Below are 14,274 nucleotides of genomic sequence, written 5' to 3'. Positions count from 1 at the left end.
ACTATCCATGCCACATTTAAAAATATGTATTCTTCTCTTTTATTAAATTTAAGGGCATTGGGCCCTAGCTGGTTTGGCTCAATGGATAGAGCGTCAGTCTATAGACTGAAGGGTCCCAGGTTCAATTCCAGTCAAGGGCACGTACCTAGGTTGCAGGCTCCCCACCCTACTTGCAGGAGGCAACCAATCAATTCATCTCTCTCACAGATTGATTTGAGAGAGACACATTTGGGTTAACCCGTCAAGGTCCTATGGCTAGGAAGTGGCATGGGTGTGAGCTGAACCTAGGACCTTACACACGAAGCTATTTTGCCTCCCTAATGAAGCATGTCTAGCAATTCTTCCTTATAATCACCTTGTATATTACACAGGATAAACTGGTGTTTCTTTCTGTCTCTTCCCCTCCCTTCCCCTCTTTCTAAAAATTAATGGAAAAAATAACCTTGGGTGAAGATTTTTAAAAAATTTAAGGACATTGGAAAAAACAGTAAGATGAAGAGAGGGGAACGCAATTTCCCTGGACCTGATTCCTCCCTCAAGGAGACGTGAATTCGCTGTCCGAATTTGGTGTTTATCCTTCCTATCTTTTCTGCACAACTTCTTATGCATGAAAGGACTCTGCACATACACTTTAGTATCTTCTTTTTAATGGTTCCATGACACAAGCCTTTCCCTAGATTATTTTTTTTTTAAAGTAAATATACCTCTCGCCCCCCTCAGCCAGTTGCCCCACGCCAGCCTCTCTCAAAGGCAGGCCTCGCCTTTGCCAAGGCTGCAAGTCTTTCCTGTCCACAGATTCTGTGGTGAAGGAATCTGAAGAGCCCTCTTGTCAATGTCCCCTCCTCTCTGCAGAAGTAAACATGTCCTTGTCCTCCTCGGGGCCGCGCTGTTCTTGGCATCTTTCACTGCAACTGCTTTGCTCACGCTGGCTCATGACCTCCCCGTGGCAGCTCCGTCAGAAGCAAGGTAACCGTTCCCAGCCTGCCCGGCTCTGTGCCTTGCCTGGCCTGGGCACAGCCAGGACCTCCCAGGGAGGACTGGGGACGAATGCCAGGCTGTTTGCACTGTGCCCAGCGGCGTGTGGAAAAACCGGTGGGGCATGTTCAGCTCGGATGGGAAAGTTGATGGCACTTTTGTTTCCAATCTTCTGAACCTTTTCAACTGGCCCCAAGTGCTTCTCGGAGGAAAGGAGCGCCCCCACGTGGCTGTCTTGTGTTTCTCTTCCAGTGGCCAACTGCTGCTGGGGGGACTCTGTTGTTGGAGAGTCTGAAACTTGAGGAAGTTGGGGTTACCCCTTCAAGGTCACAAGGCATACATGTGAGCTGAACCTGGGACCTTATGCACGAGGCTACGTTGCTTCCCTAATGAAGTATGTCTTTATGACCACACAGGATTAACTTGTGCCATTACCTGCTGATCTATTCTCAGTGCAGCAGTCAGTGATGCAAATGAAAATCAGATCCTGTCAGTCATCTACTCAAGTTCCCCCAATCACCATCCATTGCTCTCAAAGCAGAATCCCTGTCTGACCTCACCCGTCACTCCCCTATTTGCTGACGCTGGACCAGCCACACTGACCTCCTTACTTCCACACACCAACGATGCTCCCTCCTCAGGGCCTTGGCACTTGCTGCTCCCTGATACCGGAATGCTATTCCTTTAGAGCACATGTGTCAAACACAAGGCCCGCGGGCCAAATCCGTCCCGCCAGGCCTTGCAATGTGGCCCGCACCGTGCTGTCATCACTGCACTCCGCTGCGTTTCCATCACAATGACAGTTTATGACTGTTCAGTAAACCATTCGGCCCGCGATTTAGGCTGGATTTTAGATTTTGGCCCCTTCTCTGATTGAGTTCGACACCCCTACTTTAGAGTCTGCATTTGGCAGGGCTTGTTCCTTCACTTCCCGCAGGTGTTTGTGTAAATGTTACCTCAGAGCAGCGTTAGCTGGCCACCTGATGTAAAATAGCCCAGAGCATTCCCTGGCACATTATGTATTTGTGAGGGAGATGAATGACTATTCTGTAGGCCTTTAACCCTCCCATCCCCACCCCCTTATTGATTTTTAGAGAGAGAAGAAGGGAGAAGGATAGAAAGATAGAAACATCCATGAGACAGAAACATCATTAACCGGCTTCCCCCTGCATGACCCCTTCTGGGGAATGAGCCTGCAACTCGGGCATGTACCCTGACCAGGAATTGAACCCCTGATCTCTTGGTTCCTGAGTCAACACTCAACTGCTGAGCCACACTGGCCAGAACACCCTAGGTCTTTTAACCAGGGGAGCATCGTGCCCTTCCGTCATGTCACTGTCTTCTGTGGACGTGGCCAAGTGACAGAGAAGAGGCTGTCACCTCCTATGGTCCCCTCTTCCCCAGTGGCTCTCAGCTCTGAATGTACACGAGAGTCCCCTGGGGCCTTTTAATTCCCACTGATGCTCCCAGAAAGGGCCACCTCAGACCAGTGGAATCAGGCAATTGAATTCTGTACGAACCCTCAGGAAGGGATTCACTTCTTTCAGAAGTGGTTCACTTCTGAGAACCATGTTTTTCAAGTCATCCTGACGTACCAGCCACCGGAAATAACTTTTGAACATGAAGGCCACTGTCCTATTTCCTTGGGATTCAGGGAAGAGGGGCCCAAGGCAATTTGGAATCTTAGCAAGCCAGCTGTGGCCCACAGCAGGATCACGAGGCCCCTGTGTGGGTCGTTACTTTAGGAAATGAACAAAGGTACCCCAGATTTCACTTTGGGTCGGTTGAGGGCTTCCATGGGCATCTGAGAGACTCTCTTTTTTAGGTTGAGATCAAACTTAGCCTTTTGTCTTATTTCCTTTGTTATCCAGTGAAAATGCGACTGTGCTGTATTTTTTGGAGTACTACACTAAGCCATATTGCAGATTCGGGCCATTCCTTGTGGGCATCTTTCTGAGCATTTTCATGCACCAAAACCACCAGGCAAACATTCTCAAAACCAAGGTGAGCTTCTTTTTCTCAGCAAACTTTCCTTTAAACATGACCTGAGTGCCACTGAAGTGACAAAAACAGCACAGGCCCTGTGTCCCCCTCACTCAGGTTCCCCCACTATAGTCCATCGTCACAACCAAGAAACTGACATGGCGTCCTGTGCACTCACTTATGTGTGGGTGACAGGGCTGTGCATCTGTGTGACCACCACCACAGTCAAGGCACAGGACTCGTCTGTCACCACAAACACCTGCCTTGTGCCACCTCTCCATGGCCATCCCCCACTCCGCTACCCCGCCCCAACCCTAAACCTCACAACCACTAATCTGATCCTTCCATTTAGTCAGATGTGGGTACTGATTGAGGTTTATAAATAGACACCTAGCGGGACAGTAATAGTACAAAAAGAAGAAGTTTGTGTAAAGAAGTAAACTTTGCACAGTGGCCCCAATGGGCTGTAAGTGGCATCGTTCCCTGTCCTGTAGGTGCAGGCTCTGCTCGGATGGATTTGCTCTCTTTCCATGCTGTTCGCCGTGGTCGCTGTGGTGTACGCATTGGACGACACCTCTGCCACCCGTTCCATGGCCGCTGCTGTCTACCAGGCCATGCACCGGAGCCTGTGGGCGGCGGCCGTGGGCTGGGTTGTGTTCGCATGTCACGAAGGCTATGGAGGTATGACGTTTGTGTGCTCGCACTGGCCCTTCAAAGGTGACACATGTGAAGGCAGTGTGCCCAGAAGGGCTTTGGTTTGCTGGGGAATGAGTCTGAAACCTCCACTCGTCTGCATCCTTGGGGAAAACCCACATATTCTGTTTGAGATTGTACACCGGCTTCTGTACAAATGCAGGTGCTGGAGGAAAATGTGCAGCCTCTCCAATGAAGCTGGTTTAGAAGTTGGAAGAGAGAAGGCAGGGTCATGAGGAAAGCAACCCAGTGCAGGGCACATGAGTTCTGGGGGTGCCCGCCCAGGCCTCGGTTTACTCATCTGGGAGAAGAAACAGAACAGCCACCGAGGTCCCCAGGAGACTGCTCCTGCTGAGCCAGGCCTCACCTCTCAGGAAATCACGCAAAAAGGGGGCTTCAGTGGAAAGAAAGGATTTGTCCAGATTACAAGTATCTGTGCAAGCCACCGATGTTCCTGCCCTTTCTCTCTACTTGGCACATGGTGGGAACTGGGTGCTGAGGTGTCAGCAAATGACAAGACTAGTAGATGAATGTGGGGGGGAGGGCGGGGGTGGGTGGGTTAGATAAATATTTAGAAAACGTGTGTCCACGTAACGAACTTCAGAAAGGTATATCTAGAAAAGAACGTTTGAAGAAGAGTTTAATTCAGACGCTCAGGACGAGAAGGGATCTCAATGGCTCGAGCCGCCTTTTCCATCTTCAGTCATTGCCAAAACTGACGGTGCTGGTCCTGCTTCGTTCAAGGCCTGATTCTGTTGAGTCGCCCATGTTACGCCTTTAGTTGAAACCTTCCCGTGGTGCCCCATCACCAACAGCAGTGACCCTCAATCTCGAGTAGTAGATGGACCCGTTCTCAAGGAATAAGAATCCTTCGGGACCCAAGTTATGGAATATTTGTCCTGAAAGGGAGCCTGAAGTTGATCGAATGCAAGCTGCTCAATAATGGACGAAGACTCTGAGGCTGGCATGTCCACTGTCTGGTCCCAAGGCTTGTGTAGCTGCACCCGAAACCAGGCCCAGGCCAGTGACAGGACTCCGCCCCTGGTTACACATACAGATGCTCTGTGCTCAGGGGTCAAATCTGCAGTAAGGAAGTGAATTGACCGTGAACTCAGTATTAGCATTTCTTATATTTTCATGTTTCTACAAGAGGAAGTTGGGTGGTTTGTTTGGGGGGGCGGGGTGTATCCCCTTAAAAATGATAATGAACGGAGACCTTCTTAGAAAGAGTCCACAGACTTAGGAGCGGCGATGACTCTCCGTGCCTGTTCCTGGCAGGTCCAGTGAACCGGCTGCTCTCCTGCAGAGTGTGGAGCTTCCTGGCCGGCATCAGCTACGCCTGTTACTTGGTGCATCCGATCGTCATCATCCTCTACAATGGCCTCCAGGAGACGCTCATTCACTACACGGACACCAACATGGTGAGTCTTTGCTCCCGGCTCTGCCACATCGCGGCTGTTCTCTCTGGGGCAGCAAAGCCAGCCCTCCTGGCTTTGTCAGGAGCCTGCTGTTGTGGCTGGGAACCTATTGTTCTTCGTTTTGTTTGAGGAAGGGCTTCTGCACAGGATAATATCTTTGCTTTATTTATTTTATTTTTTAGTGTTCAGGGCTGTTTGTCTACAGATCCATTTCACACAGCCGGGATGGTACACTTTAAGATCCAAACACAAGAGGACTCTTATAGTATGAGTGTGCCCACGGTGCCCCTCTTCCTCTGCAGCTCTATCTTTTCTCCGGGCACTGTTTGCTGACCTTCCTCGCTGGGCTGGCCCTGACGCTCTTCATTGAGAAACCATGTCAGGAACTGAAGCGGTACCTTCTGGGATCCATGCCTGAAGGGCCAGGAACGGCCTAGTAAGACCCCAAAGATGGGGAGGCCCGTTTTTTGTGGTGAAGGGCAAAAGCAGGGGTGGCCTCGTTTATGTAACAAATGCATGAGTTTCTGAAAAGGAGTGTGAAGGTTATTTTGTGGATATTTATAGTATAAAGTTCCCTGTATTTAATCTATAAAAGAGTTATTTGTATTTAGCATATAAAGGAGTTCTATGATGATCTGTTTAGTAGCATAATAATTAACCTTTGATGTGTTTTTTAGCAAAAAAAAAAAAATCTGGATATTTATGGTCTCATCCTGTATTTATTTTCTATATTAGTGATCACAGAAAAACATCAAATATAGTGAAGAGGATATAATTTGGATTAACATGCTTACTTTCTTTATTAAAATCACACTGTATCTTTCCTCATCGCAGTAGTTTCTGTGTTGGTCTCATACCTTTGTAGACTCATAACTTTTTCTTGAACTCTCAGGATGGTGTGACTTACTAGCGAGCATAATTCATGGGTATGTTGTTACAAGTCTTCCAAACGTTATCTTCTCTATAACATGGTCTCTGTGACTGGTTAATTTGTATCTCCCCCCTCCACCTCCCAAAAATGTGAAATTCTAATCCCCCTAGTATAATAGAATGTAGCCTTATTTGGAGATAAGGTCTTTATAGCGGTGATAAGTTAAATGAGGCCATGGGTGGGGCTGGCCCTAATCCAATATGACTTGTGTGCTTCTGAAAAGGGACATCTGGCCCCAGAGATGGAAACATGCAGGGGAGATGGGGTAAAGGGAGAAGATGGCCTTCTACAAGCCAAGGAACCCCCAGGTGGCTGCCAAACAAGCTAGATGCCCCCAGGAAGGCTTCTGCCCGGAGCCCTCTGGGAGAGCATGGGCCTGAGACCCCCTGGTTTAGGATTTCCAGCCTTCCAGAACAATGAGGCAATAGCCTTTTGTTGTTTGAAATGACTCCTAGCAAATTGACATCATCCTCCAACAAAAACTCCCAACGGAGCCCTGGCCTGTTTGGCTCAGTGGATAGAGCATTGGCCGGTGAACTGAAGGGCCCCAGGGTTTGATTCTGGTCAAGGGCACATGCCCGGGTTGTGGGTTTGGTCCCCAGCTGGGGGTGTGCAAGAGGCAGCCAATATATGGTTCTCTCTCATCATTGATGTTTCTATCTCTCTATCCCTCTCCCTTTCTTTCTGAAATTATATATATATATATATATATATATCCCCCAAACGGAGATTTGTGAGGCCAGATGGAGAACCTGGAGGTCCAGGTTTCCTCCTGAGCATGTAATTTCACATTAACCACCCCTACATACATGTCTAATGATGCTTATAACAACACTCTGTGTCCTTAATAATCGAAAAATTTAATAAAAATCAAAAGGCTACAGGGAGCTTATTAACTCATATTGCTTGCTGCTCCCCCTTCACCTCCCCTGGTGTATGTCCTCTACCCTCAAGTGGCTATTCAAGGAGGACCACTGAGGGGCAAGGGGTTGTAAGCCTCAAGTCCTTGGACAGAGTGATGGAGAGCTACCATGTCCTTTCCCAGCCAGCCTAGGGGAACGAGCCACATCTCCCTGAGGCCTGGTCTCTTCTGCCTGCAGAACTGGACCTGAAGAAGGAGACAAGCCGCACCCTGGCGCGTTCAGTCTGGAATAAAACGCACCAAGGTGGGCTTTGGAGAAACTCAGACGTTTATCGAGTTCCTTGGGAGCCCCCTGGTGGCTGATTCGACACATGAACATCTGACTTAATTAGACCTCAGAGGAGATGGTGAGTAGTGAGGACAGGAGGCATTTACCCGAGAACATGGCAATCCAGAAGGTCCCCAGCAGGGAAAAGACTCGCCTGCCAACCTTGCTGGGCATGCAAACTGCCAAGTGCTTCCAGTTATGAGGCTAAAAACCCGGGCCCTTGGAAATAGCTTCACAATTACTACCATAGCCTTCAGGAGGCCTCTTTTATAAGGGAAATAATAATAATAATAATAATAATAATAATAATAACAACAACCTCCTCACGATTGCAACTTTATCAAACAAAATTGTGATATAGACGTTCAATTCTGTTCTAATTTTGTTTCAAAACATTATTCAACACAGAAGTTGAGGATTTATAGCCTGTGTGGACCTTACTAACTTGGGTTCTAAAACAAACTAAAAAAAAAAGCATGTAACGTTTATGAGACAGGGGGACATTTGGACACTGCCTGGTGTTTGATGATATTAAAGACTTACTCATTTTTTAATGTGATAATGGTATTGTGGTTGTTTTATTTTTTAAAGAAAAGCCCTTATATGTTAGATGCATACAGAAGTATTTATGGAAAAATGGCATAAAAACCTGGTATTTACCTCAAAATAACATTGGCAGGAAGTGGGACAGAGGAAACAGGTTGGTGATGTAGTTATAATTTGTTAATGGGACCTCATTATATTATTTTATCCATTTTTGTATGTGCTTGAAGCTTGTCTAACAATAAAGTAAAACACAGGCAGCAGGATCAGCATAGATAAAGCACCACTTGATGGGCACCTCCTCTAATTCTTCCTAAATCCTGAAATCCATGGCCCATCTCCACATACCAGCCTGTGGGTACAAATAGTCCCGTCAACAGTATGGGATCCCTCCTGCACCCGGATGGGAAGGAACTCTGCCACCTTCAGTTCCTCCCAGTGGTTCGGGGGAGTCCAGGGATGTCTCGCTTGCCTGGTGGACCTGGGCTCTGCCATTTCCTTCAGCGTGAACTGGCTCTCCTCACCCACACCTGCTCTGCCATCAGGGCTGCTGAGCGCTGCTGGCAGGGGCCAGTGTCTCCTGCCCACGCCAACGTCCCCACGCTGTTCTCCCAAGCACACCGCCTTCTTCCGTGACTTCTTCAGGCAGGATGTGGGCTGGGCTGGCTTGGTGCTCTGGCCACAGTGTCCACTCAGAGCACAAATGGTCTCCACAAATGCCACAGCGGAGAAGACCCCTCTTTCGGGGGCCTGATGCAGCAGGGATCTCCCTTTTCCACGTCCCGCACGGAAAGAGAGATGAACGAACTGATTCTAAGTTGAGGTGGCCAGGGATTGAGAAATATTAGAAATAAAGAGAGAAGACACAGAGATAGATTTAAAGCTGGGAGCTGGGTGGGCTGCCATACTGTCTGCTGGGGAGACAGGAAGACAACAATGATGTGACCCCTCCCAGCACATTTATTTCATGCCCCCAATATCAGGCAGTTATCACCAACTTATTTGCATTCTTAAGTAGGCCCTAGCATGCCTGGATTGACATATCTAGTCCTGGCCCTGCCGACTCCTGGGCTGATATGAAGGCCAAGCTGACAATATGTCACCCATTTTGGGGAAACCTGTCTCCAGGGCGTCGCTCTGCCTACGCCTTGAGTTCAGCTGATGATAATTAAGGAGAATTGCCCAAGTGCCTTCCCAGGCGGGTCTCTACACCCTCTGGCCACACTAATGACACCGGTGCTTTCTCATTCAGGCTCAGGGTGCTTGTCCTGGTCTTACAGAAGCTGCTCTAGCAGGTTTCCATCTAACATTGGCCTGTCTTTTCTGGATTCACTGAGAGATGGAGGATGGGCCTTGACTGAGAGTGAAAAAGGAACACGAAACTTTTCATTATATATAATGAACATTCCAATGGGTGCAGAGAGAGGGCAGCATGTAAAGAACCCAGATGCAGAGTTCTTTGTTAGAAAATATGCAAAGAGAAGCAAGGAGGAAGAAAGGGAAGGTGTGTCAGCTTCAGCACATGAAATGAGGGATGGAAAAAGGTTTCTCTTTGATGTATTATGTTTTAATCAGAATTAGAATTGGAACAGGCGGGGACTTTAAGGAAATCTATTCAATGACATGTTTTGGGTGTTATTTTGTTTTTAAAATGTTACTTATAAATTATAGTTTGCATTCAATATCACTTTGTATTTGCTTCGATGACATCATTTTACAGTGAGGCAGCTGAGGCTCTAAGTTCACATGCTACCTCCCCAAGTTCACACACCAGCCATCATGGAGCCAGGACCGACCTGTTCTTCCTGCTCAGCGATATGGGCAGGATGGAGGTGCAAAATAAAATACACGTACTACACACAGACGTGTAGAGGTATATGTATGCATATGTACATTTATGCATAAATACATACTCATATGCATAAACCCATTCTCTTTCTTAGTTCCCAAATTTTCTCTTTAACAAAGTATAAAAAAATCAATATTATTTATCTTGATCACTTCTCTTACCTCTTCTGTGCACAGATCATTGATAAAGCAGCAGCCATGAAAGCAATGGTTTTGCCCAGCCAGCTTGGTTCAATGGTTGAGCATCGACCTATGAACTAGAGGTCAGGGTTCAATTCCCAGTCAAGGCACATGCCCAGATTGTGGGCTCCATCCCCAGTAGGGGCTGTGCAAGAAGCAGCTAATCAGTGATTCTCATCATTGATGTTTCTATCTCTCTCTCCCTCTCCCTTTCTCTCTGAAATCAATAAAATATATTTTTTTAAAAAAGCAATGGTTGTAATCATTTGGAAACATCTAAGTTTGGCAAACCTGCAGCACCTTTCCCCCCTTCGGTGGGAGCAGTCAGTTCCTGGGCTCTGTTCCCTTTGATTTGAAGAAATAGATGTGCAGACTCCAGAACACCTTAGCAGCATATGTTCAGGCGACCACAAGAGGGCAGCACTTAGGGATCAGTGCCGGACCCCAATGCCTTGTTGAAACTCACCTGAAGCTTGTTGAACTGTGAATTACAAGAGCCAAAGAGTAAAGAGTATTCATGTTTTCCTCTTAAATGGCCAGACTACTGGGAAATTTCAAATGTCATGAGGACCAGAATAGGTTTCCACTTAATCCTTGGGAAATATAACAATGATTTCTAATCTAATATATGTTCTTTTCAATGGAAACCAACTTACATCTTTGCAGTAATTTCCACATCCTTCCTTCTGAGGAACTTGAAATGAACCTTATGTTCCATTCATTTCTTAGCTGTTAAGATGAGGACTGCCTGTCCGACTTGCCCTCAAAGTTCTTGCATTAGATAAATGCCACCCCCACCCAAGCTGAAGGCAGTGCTGGGCCTCATCTCTGTGACTGAGGTCTCTTTGGGGGGTGCTGGCATTCTGGGTCAGAGGTCAGCTAGGAGAACCACTCAGCAACAGGCTGCTCTGGGGTCCCAGGATTTCTGATCAAAGCCATCTCGGGGGAGTGCAGACATAGCACACACATGAGGACAGACATGGAACCCGCACACACTTTGGAAATGAGGAAGAGCCGAGAGCCTCCTGGGACCATTTTGATGCCCGCTGCACAGCACTGCTAGCAGGCTGACTTCCACAGTCTCTTCTGGAAACTGCCTTGTGCCTCCTTGGGTGTTGAACGGAGAGCCACAGCCTTGAGAGGAACCCTCCTCAGAAGCACAGGGAGACAGCAGTGCAGAGTGATGGGGTAGCACTGGCTAGGGCGGAGTCTCTACCTTTATCTAAGCTAGTCTTCCTCTCCAGTGTGGTGCTCAGACCACAACCACCAGCAGCAGCAGCTGCAGCAGCAGGAATTTGTTCGAAATGCAAATTCTCAGTTTCCAGCCCAGAACCCCAGCAGCATGAACTGGAGGAGGGGCCCAGCCGTTTCCCCAGTCCCCTGGGAGTTCTGGTGCAGGCTCAGGTGTGGCAAGCATCATCGCATGGCTGCAAAGCCAGCTGAACTTGAAGTGAGTTATAGAGGAAAGGAGAGCAAGACTGTAGAAGAAGTAAAAACAGAGAAGGAAATATTTTTTGAGCAAGCATAGAGTGAAAGAGCATCCCCTACCCTACCTGGTATGTGAGAAAACCATGGACATTATCAGCAACTTAATACCTATTTAGAGCAGTGATTTTCAACGGGTATGCCCAAGATTTTTAAAACCTGCAATACTTCCCCTAGCTGCTTTGGCTCAGTGGGTAGAGCATTGGCCCGTAGATTGAAGGGTCTTGGGTTTGATGCCAGTCAAGGTCATGTACCTCATACTTTGGTTGCAGGCTCAATCTACAGCTACTGTCAGGGTGTGTGCAGGAGGTAACCAATTAATGTCTCTCTCACATCGATGTTTCTCTCTCTGTGTCTTCCACTCTTTCTCAATTAATAGAAAAAATATCCTTAGGTGAGGGATAACAATACAACAACAAAATCCCCCCCCAAAACATACAAACATGCAATACCTGACAACAGTTTTTTTGTCAAATTGGCAAAAAATGTATTTTTTGGTGTGCTGCAGAACTTTAGTAATTAGGGTAAGTTTACCATGAAATGAAAAATGTTGAAAATCACTGATCTAGAGCTTTTGGGCCCTCCGAGGTCAAGTTCATTCAGCTAAAACAACTTCTGTGGCAGTTATTCAGCCCATGTTAATCTCCCTCACTGCCTCCAAAGCACAGAGAGAGAGATTGGTACACGGGTGAAAAATCCTTAAAGTCTGTAAATATTAAAGCCTTCCCAAACCCTGTGTACTCTTCACAGAGAGATTCTTTTTATTGGGATTTCAGATTATTAAAAGGTTATCTGTCCCCTATTCCTAGAGGGATTCAAATAAAACAAAGGAGAGGAGTGCCGGCCCACTACAGTTGTGAGCAGCCAGTGGCAAAATCCCGGAGTTCTTCCCCAAACTGCCACCGGGAGCCCTGGGGGTGGGGGTGAGGTGGGGGTGGGGTAGAGGAGAGTCAGAGCTGGTGCAGGTGTCTAGTCAGCACTCCCCCCCCCACCACCACCACCAAGATGCTCTCCTTCACAGCAAGTTCTTCCCGATTCCCCCCTGTTGGGGTCTCAGATGACTTCCTGGTGCCTCAGTTTCCTTTTCTGGAAAATGAGAACTTCGAGGCTTTAGTAACTCCAAAAACCCTCTAACTCTATTCCTTCTCTCTCTCTACCCTCCTGGATTTTTGGTGTTACAACTATCTCCACTCCTGGAATTTCCTTCTCCAATCCACACAGTCTGTGCTGTTTCAGAATCTTCTCTGCTTGGTAGAGCCTCCAAAATCTACACCTTGAGCGAGAGCAGAATCGGAACCCTTTGAAATAGGAACTGAACCACCTTTGGAAGTCAGTACTGTTATCACCCCCCATGTTACAGTTGAGGGAACTGAAACTCAGAGGAGTGGAGTGAGTTCCACAAGACCACACAGCCAGTCACGCAGAGCTGGGCTCCCAGTCAGGCATGTAACCCCAGTGGCTGTGTCTTCTCCAGCACTCATGACCCATGTGGCTCTTCCTGCCTTGCCGGGCTGTCCGATAAGGAATGTGACAACATCTGTAAGAACCTTTAGAAAGGTTACACCACCATGTAAAGTGAAGGGAGCGCTATATTTTTTCACGCCAGCAGGAGACGCCACTCTTTACCTTGCCTGTCCAGTTACTTTTTCTGCTCAAGTTGTCTGGTCCAAATGATTTAACCTCAGAGACCAAACAAAAGGGAACAAAAGGAAAATGATTTTAAAAGTCTGAAGCACAAACTCACAAACAGAAGCCCAGGTGAACCTGAAGTGTAGGCTGGTCAGGCCAGGGCAATCCAATGGGGCTCCACCCCACCACTTCCACAGACACCCCCTCCCCGAACCCCACAGTAACACCCAGCAACCGGCTCCCAAGCTGCAGGCACTGTCCAGAACCCTTTCTTTAAAAAAAAAAAAAAAAAAAAAAAAATATATATATATATATATATATATATATATATATATATATATATATATTATTGATTTTTTTTTAACAGAGAGGAAGGGAGAGGGATAGAAAGTTAGAAAGATCGATGAGGGAGAAACATTGATCAGCCGCTTCCTAAACACTCCCTACTGGGTATGTGCTTGCAACCAAGGTACATGCCCCTGTCTGGAATTGAACCTGGGACCCTTCAGTCCGCAGGATGATGCTCTACCCACTGAACCAAACTGGTTAGGGCTGATAATGGAGGTTTTTCTTCCACTTAAAATTCTCTCTTCTCCATTCTCATTTTTCTCTCTCTCTCTAGTCTCCCCCTCTCCCCATCTTGTCATCGTTTCCCTCTTTGTGAGAGAGACTGCTCTTTGTCCACCAGCATCATCCATTGTCTCATTCATTCCTAATAGCACACTTAATAGCGAAGCACATGGTCACTCAGCTGGACACCATTCCCCAGCCTCCCTGCAGGTATAGCCATGTGACTACGCTCCCCCAATAGACAGCGAGCAAAGGTGCTGTGTGCCACCACCTGGATGCTCTGCCTTCTTCCCGCAGCCTGGGGTGGGACTGGCAGAACCCATCCTCATTATAAAGGAGGGAGCCGTCCTGCAATCAGTCATCTGTGAGTGGGAGCCACTTCCCTGTCTGGTAAGGGCTCCATTTCCCAGGCTCTGCTCCAGCAGCTTTGCACAGCCCCTGGAATATAGCCGTCCCTTGCCTCGTCCTCTCACTACAGCCTCACACTCTTTCTTCCTGTCCCATCTTCGCCTTCCGTCCACCTGCAGGTTCTAGAACCAGCTCTACTTGGGACTCCCTAGCAATTACAGGAACACTGAGGCCCCATTTACCTTAATTGACAGAAAGGCAGGAGACTGTGAGCCAATTTGCTCCATCTCAGAAGAGCAATCTCAAGCAACTGTGAAAAATTATTTTGTTCTAGTTATAAAAGACATACCGAAACAAATAAGCAACTGTAGTGGGTTGCAAGGTTAATATACAAAAATAAATTGTTTCCCAATTTAGCAGCAGCAAACAAGTAGAATTTGAAATTAGAAAAACCATACCAATACAGAGGATTTTTTGTGTG

At 47.3% G+C, this 14,274-nt stretch overlaps 1 protein-coding gene across 1 annotated transcript in view; it reads left to right on the top strand.

The window, feature by feature from the left end:
• The window catches only part of LOC118707925 (O-acyltransferase like protein), a 41,271-nt gene extending 34,856 nt beyond the window's left edge, over positions 1–6,415 (top strand). Inside the window, exons 11-15 of the mRNA XM_045574626.1 lie at positions 853–966; positions 2,847–2,979; positions 3,453–3,639; positions 4,930–5,072; positions 5,372–6,415. Coding sequence (XP_045430582.1) covers positions 853–966; positions 2,847–2,979; positions 3,453–3,639; positions 4,930–5,072; positions 5,372–5,506 — 712 coding nt within the window. The 3' untranslated portion in view covers positions 5,507–6,415. The remainder of the gene's footprint in view (positions 1–852; positions 967–2,846; positions 2,980–3,452; positions 3,640–4,929; positions 5,073–5,371) is intronic.
• Positions 6,416–14,274: the final 7,859 nt, after the last annotated feature.

This window comes from Pipistrellus kuhlii, unplaced genomic scaffold (assembly GCF_014108245.1).
Source record: "Pipistrellus kuhlii isolate mPipKuh1 unplaced genomic scaffold, mPipKuh1.p scaffold_m20_p_6, whole genome shotgun sequence".
NCBI classification, from domain to species: domain Eukaryota; kingdom Metazoa; phylum Chordata; class Mammalia; order Chiroptera; family Vespertilionidae; genus Pipistrellus; species Pipistrellus kuhlii.
This window is presented reverse-complemented; position numbering and strand designations above follow the sequence as displayed.